The 19,879-nt window shown below is 37.9% G+C and overlaps 1 protein-coding gene across 5 annotated transcripts in view; it reads left to right on the forward strand.

The window, feature by feature from the left end:
* Positions 1-19,879, forward strand: part of FAM149B1 (family with sequence similarity 149 member B1) — a 52,636-nt gene that overhangs the window by 30,567 nt on the left and 2,190 nt on the right. For 4 of the 5 annotated variants that reach the window (XM_065922570.1, XM_065922571.1, XM_065922569.1 and 1 more), the window contains 7 exons: positions 2,813-3,000; positions 11,357-11,481; positions 12,967-13,073; positions 15,419-15,643; positions 17,008-17,131; positions 17,353-17,478; positions 19,437-19,515. In XM_065922570.1, the coding sequence (XP_065778642.1) occupies positions 2,813-3,000; positions 11,357-11,481; positions 12,967-13,073; positions 15,419-15,643; positions 17,008-17,131; positions 17,353-17,478; positions 19,437-19,515 (974 nt within the window). The remainder of the gene's footprint in view (positions 1-2,812; positions 3,001-11,356; positions 11,482-12,966; positions 13,074-15,418; positions 15,644-17,007; positions 17,132-17,352; positions 17,479-19,436; positions 19,516-19,879) is intronic. The other variant, XM_065922572.1, reaches the window with a different exon arrangement.

The raw sequence follows: 19,879 nt of genomic DNA on the forward strand, positions 1-19,879 counted from the left end.
GCCTGAGTCAAATTATCTGTAGAATCATATGTATGTTCTTTTGGATTTCCAGAGATTTCCCCCTTGCCTTTCATTTCATCTGGCCTGAGTCTAATTATCTGTATTTTCTCCTCCTTTTTCCCTTCATTTTAGCTTTAAATAAAGCTGATTTAACTACTCTAAAATGTGATGTTCATGACTCAAACCCAAATGAATTTTCAAGTAATACAGGGAAGATTTTAGGAAAGCAGTCTTCTATTTAGAGATACCACTGAGATACTGAGATGTGATGAATGAAATCATGAAAGTTTGGAAGAAAATAAGATATGAAAGATTTTTTTTTAATAGTTTGGGAATAGGGAAGGCCTTTCTAACTACAGCTCAAAATCTACAAGTCATTTAAAAATAACTATTTAAAATTTCTGCATAAAAAATTCATAAAGTCATAAGACAAACGGGCAAAAATATTTGTAGTTAATGCATGCACAGAGGCTTAATTTCCTTATCATGGAAATTATTATTATTATTATTCCTTAACAAGGAAAAAATTAAGGACAAAACAAAGAACATGGCAGAGTTTACATTATAAGAAAATGAATCTTAAATATATGAAATGAAACAATCTCATTCAAAGATGCAAATCAAAACTATCATGAGTACTCTTTTACCTGACAGACTATCAAAAGACAAAGGATGAAGAAATTTGATTATTCCTTGAATCATAAAATAGGCATATTCTTTCACTACTGGAGAATTATACCACCTCTTTAAACTGAAATGCATATACCCTTTGACTCAATAATCTATTGATAGGAATCTACCCTGCAAATAAGATACCTATGTAGCCAAAGAACTACATACATACAGTCCCCAACTTAAGATGAATTGACTTAATGAATTCTTGATTTACAATGGTATAGAAGTGATACACACTCAGTAGCAACTGTCTGTTGAATTTCTGTCTTTTCCTGGACTAGCAATATGAGTATGACACTTTCTCGGGATGCTGCGCAGTGGCAGCAAGCTGCAGCTCCCAGTCAGCCACACTATCGTGAGGGTAAACAACCAGTATGCTTACAGTCATTTTATACCTATAAACCATTGCTTTTCACTTTCAGTAGAGTATGAAATAAATTACATGAGATATTTAACATTTTATTATAAAATAGGCTTTGTGTTAGATAATTTTGCCCAGCTGTATGCTAATTTGTCTTCTGAGCACATTTAAGGAGGCTAGGCTGAGCTATAATGTTCAACAGGTTAGGTGTATTAAATACATTTTTTACTTACATTTTTGTTAGTTTATTAGGTTATAACCTAATACATAAGGAATATCTCTAGAAATATATTGTGGTATTGATTATAAAAGCAAAAAGTTAGCTGATTAACAGCTGCCTGGCTACATATATTATGGTATATCCAATGGAATAGTCTGCAGTTATTTTTTAAAGAGGCAGATTTATGTATGTTGATAGGGATCATGGGCCAGGATACATTGATAACTGGATGAGCAAGGTGCAGTACAGTGTTAATGAAACTTTCTCTGGACTTATGTATGTTTGCTTCTGGGAATGAGGACTGGGGTAGAGATATAGGAAACTTATTTTTCACTACATGTATACATTTCCTTCTAAACAATTTGAATTTTCATCATATGGCTATGTTATCTCCTCTTAAAAGAAATACAAATTGAAATACAGTTAATACTAATCAGCTTCCCTGGTGGCTTAGATGGTAAAGAATCTGCCTACAATGCAGGAAACCTGGGTTTCATCCCTCAGTCAGGAAGATCCCCTGGAGAAGGGAATGGCAACCCACTCCAGTATTCTTGCCTGGAGAATCCCATGGACAGAGGAGCCTGGCAAGTGATAGTCCATGGGGTCGCAGTCGGACACGACTTGAGCAACTGACACATAGCCTCCTCCACCACTTAATGCCAGGCTAGCTCTTCCTTTGGAAAGGAGAAGCGAGGAGAATCTGACTGTCCTGCTTAAATCTTAGCATCCTTCTTTCCAGTCTAGTTTCCTATTTCATTCTTGAGTACTTTGTTACCCTAGGAGTAACTTTCACTGTTAAGGCGGGAAGATGCTTTTCTCCACCCAAGTCAGTTCCGCAATTTGCTGTCTTAGTTTATACTGTCACAGATAAGCACATCTATCAGCCAAATTATCTTCCCCCAGAAATCTGTTTGCGCTCTTGATACTCACTGCCAGAGAAGAGATAGCCTTGCCTAACTGGGAGTTTCTGAATTATAGATACAGATTCCAGAAGAGCCCAAGTAGCTTCCTATGCTGTTGGGCTTCCCTCTTTTTCCTTTACAATCAATTACCAAACGTTTATTTAGTAAAAGTATACAATAAAATAATCTATATGGACTGTTTCCCTAATGAATCACGCCTCAGATAACTGCAACATAATCTGTTATACCATCCAGTGTGTCGCATTAATACAATCTAAATGTCATCCAGTTACAACAAAAAGGTGATTTCTCTGTTCAAGTCATAGCTTGCTTGTTGCTCAACTGACAGTGCCATCTGTTTAAAGCTAAAAAAAAAGTACAATGATTCTCACCCTTCTTTTTCTTGTTCTATTTTTTGCCAGAATAGGGGGGTGGGATGGGGGTAAGAAGGAAAATGCAGAGTCTCCTCTGTTGAAAACTTCCTTAGCTCACAAGAGAGCTTAATATCTGTGCTACATATGTCGGCGGGGGGGTGGGGGAGGGGGCAGATTTAGGGGGAGAAGCACAGATCACATTCCTAAGCAGCACGAAAGACAGTGGTGAACACTCAGTGAAGAAGAACCATGAAGTCTTTCACTCTTGTTTCTGTTACAGGGAAGAGGAGTTTCATGGAAAGAAATCAGAAGCAGCTAGAGAGAAACAGAAATTAGGGTATCCACCCATTGCTCCATTTTACTGCATGAAAGAGGATGTCCTTGCTTATGTGTTTGATGACGTGTGGAGCAAGGTCCTAAGCTGTATGGAGCAGCTGACACGTACTCACTGGGAGGGATTTGCTTCTGGTAAGGCTCTTTGTGAAAACAATATAAAAAAATAATTAAGACTTCCAAACCCTAACCAGTCTATTAGATTATGTGCTTAGTAGTACAAAAGAATCATATTTGTATTTCTTATAGAAACTAACAGATAGTTGGACAATATTTGGGAATGACTGGATGAGTAATGAGGCCTAGTCTGTGATGACTAGAGATTGAGCTTTCTTTTTGAATGTAATTATTTGTGAGAAAAAGAACATGTGCAAGTCACAAATACATTTTAAAAATCATTTTATTGAAGAACTGATATACAATAAACCAGTACAACTTAAAGTATATATTTTAATAAGTTGATTTATGTATATACAGCCATGTAACTAGGATAGTCAATACAGTGCACATATCCATTACCCACAAAAATCATGACCTTGTAAAATCCCTCCCTCCTACCCTTGCCCAACCCACTATCCTTAAGTGACAACTTACCTGCTTAAATGGAATCACATTGTATTGACTCTTTTTTTTATCATCTTTTTTCTCCCAGTATAAATCATTCTGAGAGTCATCCATGTGTCAATAATTTATTCCTTTTATTGCTAAGTAGTATTCCACTGTTCCACAACTTGTTTGTCCATTTATCTGTTGATGGATGATTTGACTATTTTCATTTTTGGTCTATTAGTGCTTTTATGAACACTAGGGTACAAGGTATATATTTTGACATATATTTCCTTTTCTTTTGGGTGGATTTCTAGGAGTGGAACTGTCAAGAGTATATGGTTAAATGTATATTTAATGTCTTAACAATTGTCTGTATTGGTTTTCTATGTTGCACAAAACATTAGCACAAACTTAGCAGCTTCAAACAATACACATTTATTGTATCACAGATCTGTGAGTCAGAAGTCCAGTAACAGCCAGCTAGTCCTTTACTTAAGATCTCACAAAGCTGCAATCAGGGTGTTGGTCAGAGCTGGTTTTCTTGTTGAGGCTCATGTTTTTGGAAGCATCCAGTTTCTTGTAGCTGCAGTAGTCTTGGTGGCTTACTTCTCCAAGGCTTTCTCAGTAAGAAAGACTGAGAGCTCATCTCCTAGCAAGACAGAAGATTATGTAACATAATCGAGGGGTGACATCCCATCACCTTTACCATCATCTGTTGGTTTGCAGCAAGTCACAGGTCCTGCCCACACTCCAAGGGAGGGGATTACACAAAGGTGTGAACACCAAGAGATGAGAATCATGGACTGGTGGGGGCACACTGGAATTTGTCTACTACATTCCTTCTACTGACCCCCAGTGAGTCATGTGCTCCCACATGCAAAGTACATTCATCTCTCTTTAAAGGTTTCCAAGAGAATCATTCTTGGAATGATGGAGCCTCAGCTCCAAAGATTTTTGAATCAGGTAAGAATGAAGTTCCTGGATGTAATACAGGGCAAGTTAAGTTACTGCGGTACAATTCATTTCTATTCTATAGCCCTATGAAACTAAATACAGAGGTAAATGAACATCTAACTATTTAATCCAGCCATTCTGTTCCTAGAGACAATTATTGATATTTGATCCCAACAAACCCAACATATAATAGCGGGCCAGGAAAAGCATAACCGTTACAGACATTCCAGTTAAAGGCTGGGGTGGGGGAGGGGTCCCTAGCAATTCTGAAATCCACCTGTGAAAATATTCAGGATTCCTTCATCAAGTTTCAAGCCCTGGAAATAATCCTCTTAGCTCTCTGCTTTCCCCTCTGAGCTCTTGATTTCACCCTCTGAGTCATCCTATTAATATGAAAGGTATCATGTTTGTAGCTAAGTAATTTTATTAGGTTGCATCCTGCCAGTAGAATTTTGGGGGTCTGATAGCCTTCCTTTATTTGGAATCTTTTGCCATCTAGAGAGATTGAGAATTCTCAAAATCATTAAGTCCTGTTTTCTTTATGTTTAATAGTTTTTCCCTCAATTTCTCTCATCTTGCGTCTTATTATAAGCAGCAAGAAAAAAATCAGGCTTCACCTTTAACACTTTGCTAGGAAATCTCCATAGCTATATAACCAAAATCATCACTTGGAAAGTTCAGCTTTCCACATGACCATAAGAGACCATTTCACTAAACTTTCTGTCACAAAATAACAAGCATCTCCTTTCTTCTGGTTTCTAATGTTCTCCCTTCTTCCAGTTTCTAATATGTTCCTCATTTCCTTCTGAGCCTTCCCCTACAGCACCTTCCAAATCCAAATTTCTCCTTAGTCTGTTCAAGGTAATTTGTGACTTCTCTATCATGCTTCTCAAAATTCTTCCAGCTTCTATCAATGAACAATCAAAAAATGAAATTAAGGAAACAATTCATTTATACTAGTATCAAAAAGAGTAAAATACTTAGGAATAAACTGAACCAAGGAAGTATAGGACTTCTACACAGACTACTACAAAATATTGAAAGAAAATAGATAAGGCCTAAAGAAAGCCTTCCTCAGTGATCAATGCAAAGAAATAGAGGAAAACAATAGAATGGGAAAGACTAGAGATCCCTTCAAGAAAATTAGAGATACCAAGGGAACACTTCATGAAAAGATGGGCATAATAAATGACAGAAATGGTATGGACCTAACAGAAGCAGAAGATATTAAGAAGAGTTGCCAAGGACACACAGAAGAACTATACAAAAAAGATCTTCACGACCCAGATAACCACAATGGTGTGATCACTCACCAAGAGCTAGACATCCTGGAATGCAAAGTGAGTGGGCCTTAGGAAGCATCACTACAAACAAAGCCAGTGGAGGTGATGGAATTCCAGCTGAGCTATTTCAAATCCTAAAAGATGATGCTGTGAAAGTGCTGCACTCAATATGCCAGCAAATCTGGAAAACTCAGCAGTGGCCATGCAAAGAATGCTAAAACTACCACACAATTGCACTCATCTCACATGCTAGCAAAGTAATGCTCAAAATTCTCCAAGCCAGGTTTCAAAAGTTTGTGAACTGTGAACTTCCAGATGTTCAAGCTGAATTTAGAAAAGGTAGGGGAACCAGAGGTCAAATAGCCAAAATCAGCTGGATCATCGAAAAAGCAAGAGAGTTCCATAAAAACATCTACTGTTTTATTCACCATGCCAAAGACTTTGACTGTGTGGATCACAACATACTGTGGAAATATGGGAATACCAGACCACCTGACCTGCCTCCTGAGAAATGTTATGCAGGTCAAGAAGCAACAGTAACCGGACATGGAACAATGGACTGGTTTCAAATTGGGAAAGGAGTGCATCAAGGCTGTTACCCTTGGGTACCAATATGTCACCCTGCTTATTTAACTTATATGCAGAGTACATCATGTGAAATGCTGGGCTAGATGAAGCACAAGCTGGAATCAGGATTGCCAGGAGAAATGTCAATAAACTCAGATATGCAGATGAAGGAGATCAGTCCTGGGTGTTCATTGGTAGGACTGATGTTGAAGCTGAAACTCCAATACTTTGGCCACCTGATGCGAAAAGCTGACTCATTTGAAAAGACCCTGATGCTGGGAAAGATTGAAAGCAGGAGGAGAAGGGGACGACAGAGGATGAGATGGTTGGATGGCATCACCGACTCAATAGATGTGGGTTTGGGTGGACTCCGGGAGTTCGTGATGGACAGGAAGGCATGGCATGCTGCAGTTCATGGGGTCGCAAAGAGTTGGACATGACTGAGCGACTGCACTGAACAAAACTGATGCAGATGACACCACCCTTACGACAGAAAGAGAAGAACTAAAGAGCCTCTTGATGAAAGTGAAAGAAGAGAGTGAAAAAGCTGGCTTGAAACTCAACATTCAGAAAACTAATAAGATCATGGTATCTGGTCCCATCACTTCATGGCAAATAGATAGGGAAACAATGGAAACAGTGAGAGACTTTATTTTCTTGGGCTCCAAAATCACTGCAGATGGTGACTACAGCCATGAAATTAATAGAAGCTTGATCCTTGGAAGAAAAGCCATGACCAACCTCAACAGCATACTAAAAAGCAGAGACATTACTTTGCCAACAAAGGTCCATCTAGTCAAAGCTGTGGTTTTTCCAGTAGTCATGTATGGAGTTGAGAGTTGGAATATAAAGAAAGCTGAGCACTGAAGAATTGATGCTTCTGAACTGTGGTGTTGGAGAAGACTCTTCAGAGTCCTTTGGACTGCATGGAGATCCAACCAGTCAGTCCTAAAGGAAATCAGTCCTGAATATTCATTGGAAGGACTGATGCTGAAGCTGAAACTCCAATATTTTGGCCACCTGATGCAAAGAACTGACTCATTGGAAAAGACCCTGATACTGGGAAAGATTGAAGGTGGGAAGAGAAGAGGACAACAGAGGGAGAGATGGTTGAATGGCATCACTGACTTGATGGACGTAAGTTTGAGTAAGCTCCAGGAGTTGGTGATGGACAGGGAATCCTGGTGTGCTACAATCCATGGGGTTGCAAAGAGTCGGACACCACTGAGTGACTGAACTGAACTGAAAGAAATGGAAGGGGCTTCCTAGGCAATGCAGTGGTAAAGAATCTGCCTGTCAATGCAGGAGACGCAAGAGATGCATGTTTGATTCCTGGGTCAGGAAGATCCCCTGGAGTAGGAAATGGCAACCCACTCTAGTATTCCTGTGTAGAAAATTCCATGGACAGAGGAGCTTGACAGCCTACAGTCCATGGGGTTGCAAAGAGCTGGACTTGACTGAGTGACTGGGCACACAGACACAAAGAAATGGAAAGACAGGTTCTGCTTATGTATCGGAAGACTTAATATTGTTGAGATGGCAATCTCCCTAAATATATCTACAGGCTGAGTGCAACCTTATCAAAATTCCAGCTGTCTTTTTTGGCAGAGATAATTCATATAGAAATGCAAGGTATCCTGAATATCCAAAACAATATTGGAAAAAGAACAAATTTGGAGGATTCACACTTCTTGATTTTAAAAGATAATACAAAGCTACAGTGATCAAAACAGTGTAGTAGTGTCATAAGAACATATACTGATCCATGGAATAGAATAAAAAGTCCATAAATAAACCCACACATCTATGGTCAATTGATTTTCAACAAGGGAGCCAAGCCTATTGGGGAAGAAGAGTCTCTTTAAGAAATGATGCTGGCAGGGAACATAACCAATATTTTATTATAACTATAAATGGAGTATAACCTTTTAAAATTGTAAACCATTATGTTGTACACCTGAAATTTACTGAATATTGTAAATCAACCCTGTCAATCAAAAAAAAATTTAGATGGGGAAAAAAAAGGAAATGGTGCTGTGACAACTGGAAAAGAATGAAGTTAGACTGTTACTTCACATCATATACAAAATATCAACTCAAAATGAAGCAAAGGAACACACTTAAGAGCTACATAAAAGGAGAAAACATTGGAGTAAGTCTTCATGAGCTTGGATTGGGCAGTTGATTCTTAGATGTCATCTGACACCAAGACCACATACAACCAAAGAAAAACCAGATAAACTGGACTTCATCAAAATAAAATACTTTAGGGTGTATCAAGGGACATTATCAAGAAAGTGAAAAGACAGCCTACAAAATGGGAGGAAATATATGTAAACCATACACCTAGTAAGAATCTAGTATCCACAATATATAAAGAACTACAACCCAAAAACAAAAGAAAAAACAATCCAATTAATTGGCAAATAACTCAAAGAGCAGTTTCTCCAAAGAAGATATACAAATAGCCAATACGTACATGAAAAGATGTTCAAAATTATTATTTACTAGGGGAATCAAAAACCAAAACCACAATGAGACACCACTTCATACCCACTAGTGCGACTGTATTAAAGATTTAAAAAGGACAGTAACAAGTATTGATGAGGATGTGAAATTGGAATGCTTATAAATTAATGGTGGGATTGCAAAGTGGTATAGTCATTGTGGAAACAGTTTGCCAGTTCCTCAGAAAGTTAAATTACCATATGACCCAGCAATTCTACTCAAAAGTATATAACCTAGAGAAGTGAAATATAGCCACACAAAAGCCTTGCATGAATGCTGATAGCAGCATTATTCATAAGAGTCGAAAAAGTGGAAGCAACCTAAACATCCATCAACTGATGGATAAACAAATGGTTTATCCATGTGTTATGGACCGAATTGTGTTCCCCTTAAAATCCAAAAGCCCTAACACCCAATGTGGTTATGTTTGGCGATATGGCCTTTAGGGAGATAATTAAGGTTAAATGAGGTTGGAATGGTGAGATCCTAATCCTATAGGGTTGGTATCCTTAAGAAAAGGAAGAGATATTAGAGCTCTTCTTTCTAAGCATGCAAAGAGAAAAGGTCATGCAAACAAAGACAAAGCGAAAAGGCAACTGCTCCTAGGAGCCAGGAAGAGAGGTCACACTATACACCAACCCCAACAGCACCTTGATCATGGACTTTGAGGCTCCAGAACTGTGAGAAAATTAATTTCTGTTGTTTAAGCCACCCAATCTCTGGCATTTAATGGCAGCCCAAGTAACTAATACTTCATGTACAACATTTCGAATATGCTAAACACCACTTATTTTTCTGTGTATCCATAAATTTAGGTTATTGTGAAACTTAAAAGTTTGAAAAAAAGAAGACAGTACTTTTAAAACGGAGCTGGAGGATCTCTGACTGGTTTGGTGGGTTGACTGAAATGTCCTAAAATAGGGGTCAGCAAAGTTTGTGTATAAAGAACCAGGCAGTAAATATTTTAGCCTTTGCCAGCCATCCAATCTGTTGCAACTACTTAACTCTGCCCTTGAAAGCAGCCATGAACAATACGTATGCAAGTGGATATAGATGTGACACTGCTATACACTCAGTATATATCTTCCCAAAACAATATATAATTACCGCTGCCACAAAAACTGGCAGTGGTAATGGGTATGAAGTTTCACTACTCATGTAGCTATTTAAATTTTTAATTAATTACAATTAGGTAATTTAAAAATTCTGTTCTCAATCACACTAGCTAAATTTTTTTAATTGAAGTATAGTTGATTGACAGTTGTTGTGTTAATTACTGTTGTACAGCAGTGATTCAGTCATCCATATTTACATATTTTAATATTCTTTTCCATTATGGTTTACCATAGGCTACTGAATATGGTTCTGTGCTATACAGTAGGACCTTGTTTTTTTTTTAATCCATTTGATATATAAAAGCCTACATGTGCTAACCCCAATCTAGCACTCCATCCTTCCTTCATCCTCCTCCCCCTTAGAAACCAGTCTGTTCTCTATGTCCATAACTTTTTGTTTCACAAATAGGTTTGTGTCATATTTTAGATTCTACAAATACTATCATATGGTATTTGCGTTTCTTTGACTTACTTCACTTAGTATAATAATCTCTCATTGCATCCATGTTGTTGCAAATGGCATTATTCCATTCTTTTTATGACTGAGTAGTATTCCACACACACAATCTTTATCCATTCATCTGTCAGTGGACATTTCGGTTGTTTCCATGTATTAGCTCTTGTGAATACTGGTGCTGTGGACACTGGGGTGCATGCATCTTTTTGAATTATAGTTTTGTCCAGGTATATGCCCAGGAATGGGATTGCTGAATCATATGGTAACTTTAGTTTTCTAAGGAACTGTTTTCTACAGTGGCTACACGAGCTTATATTCCCACCAGCAGTGTAGGACGGTTCCCTTTTTTCTGAACTTTCTTTAGCATGTGTTATTTGTATACTTTTTAATGATGGCTATTCTGACTCATGTGAGCTGGTACCTCATTGTTTTGATTTGCATTTCTCTAATAATTAGCAGTATTGAGCATCTGTTCTTGTGCCCATTGGCCATCTGTATGTCTTCTTTGAAGAAATATCTACTTAGGTCTTCTGCCAATTTTTGGATAGGATTGTTTTTTGGTGAGCTATATGAGTTGTTTATATATTTAGGATATTAAGTCATGTCATTTGCGAACACTTACTCTCATTCTGCAGGTTGTCTTTTCATTTTGTTTATGGTTTCTTTTATTCTGCAATAGCTGGTAAGTTTTACTAGGCCCCATACTAGCCAAATTTTAAATCCTCTATAGCCACATGTGGCTGGAGGCCACTATCCTGGAGAACATTTGCAGAACATTTCCTTCAATCTCCAAATGTCCTATTAGACAGCTTTGCTCTAGTAATCTTTGCTTTTCGTTCTGCCAGAAACCAAGTCATCACCAGCCTGAGAAACCACTTTAAAATATATTCATGGTTTAAAGGGTTTTTTGGAACCATGCAGGTGATATGAAACTGGGCTACAAAGATTAGTGAAGCCTAGCTTGAGATTATGAATTCTCAGGGGAGATTTTTTTTCACAGTACTGTTGCTGTGGGTCTGAAGATATCCATGGATAATAGATTCTATTCCTTTGCTCAGATGATGAGAGTAACGTTGCAGTCACCAGAGCAGCCTCACAAAGCCCCTGCGCGCTGAGTGAACTGCAGCCTTTGGTCTTACCTCGAGTGCCACAGTCTAAGGTGCTGTCTGTCACCTCAAATCCGGTAAGTCCCACAGGGGGATGTACAGGAGAGCCTAGGCCTGTTCTTATAGAGAGGTCTGCTCACTATGATTTTTTTTCCAGTAAACTTACGTGTTACAGTAATCCAGAGATTCTTTGCAAAAGTTTCATTTTGAAAAAACAGCAAGTTAGAGTTGATAAGTAATTTTCAGCTCTTTTGAAAAGGTATCTATGAGCTGTGCAATCGAGATTCAACTATCTATATGGTCAGCTCCAGGCAGCTTTGGGAAGAATGAAATATATAATGAAATGAGGGGCCAATGTCAGATTTTCTATGGCCTTAACAGTCTATCTTTTGAATTTCTTTTTGACTTCTTCTTTTTCTGTTATCTTGACCTACTTGGTTTTTATTTTTTATATTTGAATCTGTTGACTTTTTTGCTTTTGGATGTTTAGCAATTACCCAGGTGTAAAAGGCAAACCAAAAGAAGGAGAAAATGGTTTCAAAAGTCTTAGGGATATAAAGATGGCCATTTCTTGCAGGTTGGTGAGCCTGATCTAGTGTTTGCTTTGTTGGTATACTGGCCAGGTATTGTGCAGCTATATTTTTAAAAGGGTTATTTAAAAGTAAATTCAGCTTGTACATAACTATACTATGCATACCTGTAACTTATATAATACTGTACATCAATTATACTTCAATTGAAAAATAAACAAACTCAGCAAGGCCCATATCTTATCACACTGGAGGATGACCCAGGTAATCTAATATTCCTGTGACAGTAATAAAATACTTCTAGATGTCAAACTGGTATGCTTATGGTTTAAGTAGCCTAAGCCCTGAAAAGTTAACATACACATTTCTAGTTGTTAATGACCAAAGGAAGGAGAAGCAATAATCCAAATAGTCTAGAGAGAAAGTAGGAGGAAAATGCCTACTTGGGAGAGAAGGAGCTAACCAGAAAGGGCCCTGAACTGATTACCTAAGAGAGAAAATAAACAGGACACTAAGGAGGCAGTGGCAGTCCATGTAAGACTAAATCCTGCTAACATTAAAACAAATAAGATTAACTCCTTCTAATAAAGTCTTCAGATTTGATCTTATTATTGAGAGCTGAGGCTCCAGGTATAGCAGAAAGCATTAGCAGAGCACAGGATTATGTAATGGTAAAAGAGATTATATACTAGAGTTTACCCTTATTCTTCCCATTTTTGTTCCATGTTTTTTCTAATGTAATATAAATAATAATAAAGGTCCTCTCTCCCCTATGAGACTGGCTATTAATTGCTTTCATCTAAGTTGATCAGGCTTCCCCATTCAGAAATGAACAGGATGACTCTGATCTTGTTATCTTAACAGTGGACTTGGGGCCCCAGCTGGGATACTGGCCAGGATACTACAAAAGTTAAGGCGTAGGAGAAAAAATATATCAATGATCTAATTTGGAAATATTAACTTTTGGCAAAGTTGGGAAATTAAGCTGCTATCTTCACCAACCAATGAGAAACATCTTCTTTTGATATGTAGATGAGTCTCTGTCAAGCAGCAAGTGGTCATCAGCCAAATGTGAATGGTCTCTTGGTTCATGGGATGCCTCTACAGCCAAGAAATCTCTCTCTAATGGACAAGCTCCTGTAAGAAGTATAAAATTTTAAGACTATAGAGTTAAGTAGATCACTAAAAAAAAAAAAGGAAAGCAAAGTCAAGTCAATCAACATGCATGTATTGAGTACCTACTAAGCAACCAGAGACATGTGGGGAGTAAAAACATATAAGGAATATGGTATCCACCTTCAAGGAGCTGATAAAATAACTGGTGAGAAGACACACAACTAAAAAGAGACCTAACCATTTAGGGCATTCCTGTGACTGAGTACCAAGTGTGTGTACTTCAAGTGAGTGAACACTGTGGCAGTCCCAAAGACGGGAAGCATTTTGGTGGCTAAGTGCAGGTTTTAAATGTGTCCTTGAAAGATGTAAGTTTGGATAAGCAGAGGAGTAGAAAGGCTATTCTAGATATGAGAAATGATGTGGGGAAAGGTTTGGAGACAGGAAAATACAAATATTTAGAAGAGAAAGCAGATCATTTTTTGCTCTAGTAGAATAGGAGGCAATAGGTTAGAATGTCAATGTTCTGATCAAAGACCACTGGTGTGATGAGCAGGAAAGAAGAACTTAAAGAACTTTGGAACCAGACAATGGGGGGTTTTGAATGTCATGTTTCTGAGATTCATTAATGTTGCTTGTGATTCTTTTACTGCCAACTAGTATTCTGTTTTAATAATATACCACAATTTATTTATCCATTCTTCTGTTAATGAACACTTGGGCTATTCTTTAGGTTGAGGCTGTTATTATAAAAGGCACTATACATATTCTTATACTGGTCTTTTTTGTGGACATATGGTCTCATTTATCAATATACAGAAGTGATAGACCATAAGTATATGTTTAATTCTATAATAAACTTTCATAAAATTTTTTCAGAAGAATTGTACCATTTTACATTCCCACCCAGCAGTGTATGAGTTCAGCTGGGGAGAATATCAATTTAAATCGGGAATCTGAAAGATTTCACAGCAGTAGAACATAGATTGGATTAAAGAAGGAGGAGCTGAAGGTAAAGAAGAGTCTAATGCAGGAATTCAGGCAGCTGTGGGTCTGTTCTCAAGATGTAGCCAAGACTAAAAAAGTAATAAAATAGTTTAGGAGTTATCATAAAAGAAATCAGATTCTATAAAAACAGGAATAAAGGTGAACTCAGATTTCAAGCTCAAGGGAAGATGGTTTGGGGACAGGGGAGATAAGTGTAGGGTCTGTTGAGTTTACAATGATGGGCCATATAGAAGAGGTCAGATTTGGAGACTGATCTAGAAGTGTGGAGGTGATAAATCCACATATGAATGAGTAGTCCAGAGGAGAAATAAAGATGAATGAAGAGCAGCAAAGGCCTAAATTCCTATAATTAGAAAGCAGGTAGGCTGTGTAAACAAAGGGCTTAAGTGAGTGGTTAGGGAGGCAAGACCAGAAAGATCTCTTATGAGTAATGCTCAAGGTTTAGTCCTATTCTGTGATGGGCATTTTTCCTTCCAAGTTGTCCAAACTCTGAGGCATATTTTGCGCTAGATGATACCAAAGTGGCCTGAAAGCTTGAAGAACATGATGAAAACCAAAAGCCTGTGGCAGAGTGTTATTCTTCCACTTCCCCTCCATATCACAGCGTAAATACTCTTAGGTGCCCTATAATAGCATCAAACGGTCTCTCGTCTGCTTAAAACACAAAAACAAAGCACCTGAATCTGTGGGGCAGAGTTTAAGCTACTGAACTGTTGAATATGGTATTTTATTTACCAGAGTACTTACAGAAGAGTATTGTATTTCACAGCTGTTTACGCAGATGGGGATGTACTGACCTGGGCTCTACAAAGCTCTGCACCCTTTGCCTGCTCCCAGCTTTCTAAGGAACCCTACCCCTGTGGGCTTCAGCTGGCTCCGCATTTTAATCTCTGCGGTGGGAGCCACACTAGTGCCACACCACTAAGCAGCAATACTGGCCTTTCAACTAAGTTTTTCTGATGACATGCCTTCAGCAAAAAGAATGCCTCCAACATGGTAGGAAGCACATTCCCTGAGGTAAACTTCTGGGAAGCACTTTGGAGTAGCTACACTACAGGTTAGCCTTTACCAGTAACTGAAGAAGTGACTCTGATGGCAGGTGAATAAAGTACTTGCTTTCCCAAGTCTCCATTCTAGTAAATCATGTGTAAGACTGAAATGATGTCCTTCTTTCAGGTACACATTCTCATTCCTGAGATAAACTATATGACATCTAAAACTAGGTTATTTATGGATTGTTTTCTTTTTGCCTTTCTCTCCCTTGAATGTACTTGAAAGTTTAAGGCTTTTTACCCTTTGAGTTCTGTCTTCTTGTACAGAGCAGTCTTGATCTCACTGTGGGTTTCTGATATTTGGCCACTAGAGATCTTGATGACAAGCTACTTATGAGACCTGGGTCCAGTACCATCTTTTCAACTCGAAATTGGCCAAATCGAGCCCTGAAGCTTAGTACATCATTTCTGTCATATACAGTGCAGTCCGCCAGGAGACGCAACCCCCCACCACGTACCCTTCATCCCATCAGCACAAGCCATTCTCGCGCTGGAACACCAAGACTTATGGACGAAATACGCAGAGGATCCCGAGTGTAGGTTTCAAAAGCAGAATTTCTGGAATCTGTGGTAAAACTAATGAAGAATTTTACATATAGAATGAATTTAAAGATAAGATTGAAATATATGCCTAGGCAGTAATCACTACATATTCTTATGATGAGTTGTACACTGGTTTAAATCTAATACAGAAAAAAATGGAGTTATATTTGAATATAGATATACTTATCTTCTGATTATATTTATCTTCCTTCTGATTTAGCTAAACATATTTCCACAAATAAAATGTTGGCTAGAATATTGAACTTATCAAAGGAATAGAAGACATATATATTTTATTAAAACATTTTCCTTAGTGGGAACATGCTCAGTAAAATTCTTCCCCCAAATAATGATTAGTTCTCCTTTAATAGTTTTCCGTACCAATAGGATTTACTTATTTCACTGACAATGAAAACTTCATAAATCTCAGATAAGTAGCTGCCTGTACACCAGGAAACAATGTCTCTTGGCACATCTTAGGAAATAACAGTAAACATGTCCTCTTCCCTTTTCCCACCTCATTGTGCAAAAGACTCCAAGTCAAGTTTTTAAAACAAAATCCTTCCATTAGTTGTTAATTTAAAAAACATCTTAAGAGGGTTGATTTCTAAGACTATGATCAAGGGTAGGAATTAATAACACCATAACTGAATTCAGCGTTTTGAATTCAGTCTCTGAATGAAGCATATGTCACTATACTTCTCTCCCAACATTTCTTAATTTTGACTTTATTGGTATATTATCTATACCAATAGAGCCATACATTCACTTGGGTATAAGTGATTTTGATGTAAAATTAATCTTTCATCCCTCTGACAGTGCTTTTATCGAAGTGGAAAAATAAGTTGCTTTGTTTTTTTCTGGGATATGAAAAGTATCATTTAGCTTTAATTACTGTCTTGGGCATGAGTAATACTGTAACTGCTCCAAATCCTTTGGAAGGAAATAAAAGTTTAGGATCCTTACCTAGGAATTATAATTTTTAGTGAAAAGGACAACCAGAAGGCCCAGAACTGTGAGTTTCATCAGATGCAAAATTAGAAATCTATGATTTTGTCAGGAAAAAACAACACAAGATAGGGAAAATTGTTTTATTTCAGTTCTTTGTGGGAGAAAGGGTCAACTTGTGCTGTGCACTCAGGATGAAGTTTCATCAAAAAATAGGAAAATACTATGAAGAAAGCCCAAAATTTTCATTCTCCAAAATCCTTTGAGATCTCTTAACAGTGTAGGCAGCTTAAAGCTTTCTGTGCATGACATTAAACTCATCTGTCCCATGTATTTATTCTAACCAATTTGTTTATATTGTTATAATTTTATGCTTTCATATCTTGGTTTTTGCTGGTGGGATCTGCAGCCCTGTGGCGGCCGACTCGCTCTCCTCTCCCTCACCACTGCTGCTGAGTCGAAATAATCTGCTGCCACCTATTGGCACAGCTGAAGCAGAACACTTGAGCACAGTGGGGCCACAAAGGCAAACGGTATGTCTCCTTCCTATTGCCTTTCCAATGTTTATAAAACCTCATGGTCAGTAATTCTGCAGGATCTAAGCTCTGGTCTTGATTTGTATATTCTGTCAAAAGTACAAACTGAATTCTGATTTGACAATGGCCTGCAATTACCATACCTGTTAGGGCTGATATTGGACATGCACAGCTCCACTATAAATTAACTGTTTCTATAATTCTTATCCCTTCTGCAGAAAACCCATAGCGATTCCAGTCGAGCTCGAAGTGCAGTGGTGGATGAGCCTAACCATCAGCAGCCCCAGGAGAGGCTCCTGTTACCTGACTTTTTCTCCAGGCCCAATACAACTCAGTCATTTTTGGTAGAGTGACGTATTTCCTCTATTGTATGATAGCTGAGGAAAGGGGAAAAAACTAATTTAGCAGGCTTAAGGCTTTATATGGTGGCTTAATCAACTCTTAAGAGTAAAAGCTGAGGTTCTAATAAAAATAGTGTTTTATGTTTTAAGTACATTTGCTGAAACTCTAACTGGTCTCTGCCACTCATTATTTTAACTTGTAAAAATAAGGTAAAATGCCTTATATATAAATAGCAAATTCTAAGCAATTTAAAATTTAGATATTTCTGAGAATAAGTAAAAAAATGTTAAACCCCAGTGCATATCAGATTAGCATGAACTTCATTCTTTTAACATTGCTCTGAGGGAATTAAACAAAAAGTGGTAACAGATTATGTTGTGGACTGGTGGATGGGCAAGTTAAGATTTTCAGACTTTTTGTTAACTGGTGTTTGAAATGCTAACACTGTCACCACTAAATGTACATTTACTAGCCTTTTTACTTTTAAACATCAGAAACAACCTGACTGGGAGACTAGAGGTCATGCACCGACCGTGTCCCAAACTATAAGCCAGGAGCTCAGCCCCACAGCATTTGGTTGCTTTGTACAAGAGGGCTTGGAAAGCCCAGAGAGTGACTGAGGGCACACTTATGGCCCAAGAACCAGGCACCCACATCCTAAACCAGTTTTCAAGATAGTGGTGTTTGCAACCCACTTATCTCAACTCATAACCCTTAAACTGTATCAGCCTAAAGCACCATATGATCTTTCCTCCAGTAGAAGAGTGGTGAGAATAAATGAATGGGACTAGTTTGTACTAGTTTCCTTGGGCTGCCATAACAAATTACCACAAACTGGGTGGCCTAAAACAATATAAATTTATTCTCTCAGTTCCAGAGTCTGTTAAGTCCAAAATCAAGGTATCAGCAGAGCTAGGTTCCCACTGCAGGCTCTAGGGAAGAATCTTTTCATGCCTCTATCCTAGTTCATGAGCTGTTCAGCTTGACTGCCTGTTTTGGTAAACAAAGTTTTCTTAGAGGAGAGCCACCACATTCATTCAATTTTGTACTTTCTGTGGCTGCTTTCCTGCTCTTAACAGCAGAACAGGGTAGTTGCAGTGACAGTATGTTCCACAAAACCTGAAATGTTTACTATCTGGTCCTCTATTAAAAAAAAATGGTTTGCTAACCATTGATAGAAAACATGGGGCTTCATCAGGAGAGGGGAAAAAACCCTCAAATCTCTTACTCCAATGCTGACAAGAAACTGAGGGGATGTTTTTTATTCCAGAAGTACCAGCAAAATGGCATTGATAGCTCTTTAGTATCTATCTGCATGTGGATATTTTAGTTGTATCTGCATGTGGATATTTTAGTTGTATCTTAAAGTCTTTAATTCCCTTAAAGAAATTTTGAAATGTTGAGTTCCACATTAAGAGTCACATTTTAAGCGTGGAGGTCATCGATGTTGCTGAAAAGGTTCTTCTGTTGTTTTAAACAGTCAGCAGGGGAGGGGGGGTCGGGATGGGGAACACATGTAAATCCATGGCTGATTCATGGCAATGTATGGCAAAAACCACTACAATATTGCAGAGTAGCCTCCAACGAGTAAAAATAAATGGGAAAAAAAAAGTCAGCAGGCAATGGAAATCGAATTCAAATTCCCTTGAGAGCCAATTATGAGTACTTAGAAATATGAAACCATATGGATTATTTATAAATGCTAAGATTTTCTTAAAGACATATCAATAAAGTTGCAGAACTTGCAAGTTTTACAAGTTAACAGTCACTCTGTGGGCTGCTGGCTTGGGATTTTTAACTTGGCATGTTAAAAGTGTATTCAGCCAACTGTCCCTCAGACTGACAGATGATGCCAATTACATTGCTGTCCGACTTCAGGGCTTTCCCTTGTAAAACAACTAACACATTATCCTCTGGAAGAAGTCACACTGTAAGCAGTGACTCATCTTCTCTTTTTCAGCCAGATACGCAGTATCGTCGTTCGTGTGCTGCTGAGTATCCTCACCAGGCCCGACCTGGTAGGGGATCTGCAGGGACAGGTGGGGTCATGGCTCTTATTTTACTACAGTCTTGTTAAGATCTTGCTTTTTTCCCCATGCTTATTATTTCTCCTTCCTCCAGATTTTATATTTTGCTTTCCTACATCTTTGTAAATCATCTCAAATTCATTTTGGAATATGGGATATAGTAATAAAAAGAAAAATAAGAGAACTCTAACTGCTCAAAGCCAAAAAGCTCCAGATCTGTTTTCTCGTATATAAATTAACCTCTTGGTACTCTGGCAGAGTAAACAATACTTTTTAAAAAAAATATAAACAAATTAAGCCAAATAAATCATTTTCATAACATTCAAACACTGCATGGATTTTATTATGTAGGCAAAAACCTATATTGCCATGGATT

Source organism: Muntiacus reevesi, chromosome 2 (assembly GCF_963930625.1).
Source record: "Muntiacus reevesi chromosome 2, mMunRee1.1, whole genome shotgun sequence".
Taxonomy (NCBI): domain Eukaryota; kingdom Metazoa; phylum Chordata; class Mammalia; order Artiodactyla; family Cervidae; genus Muntiacus; species Muntiacus reevesi.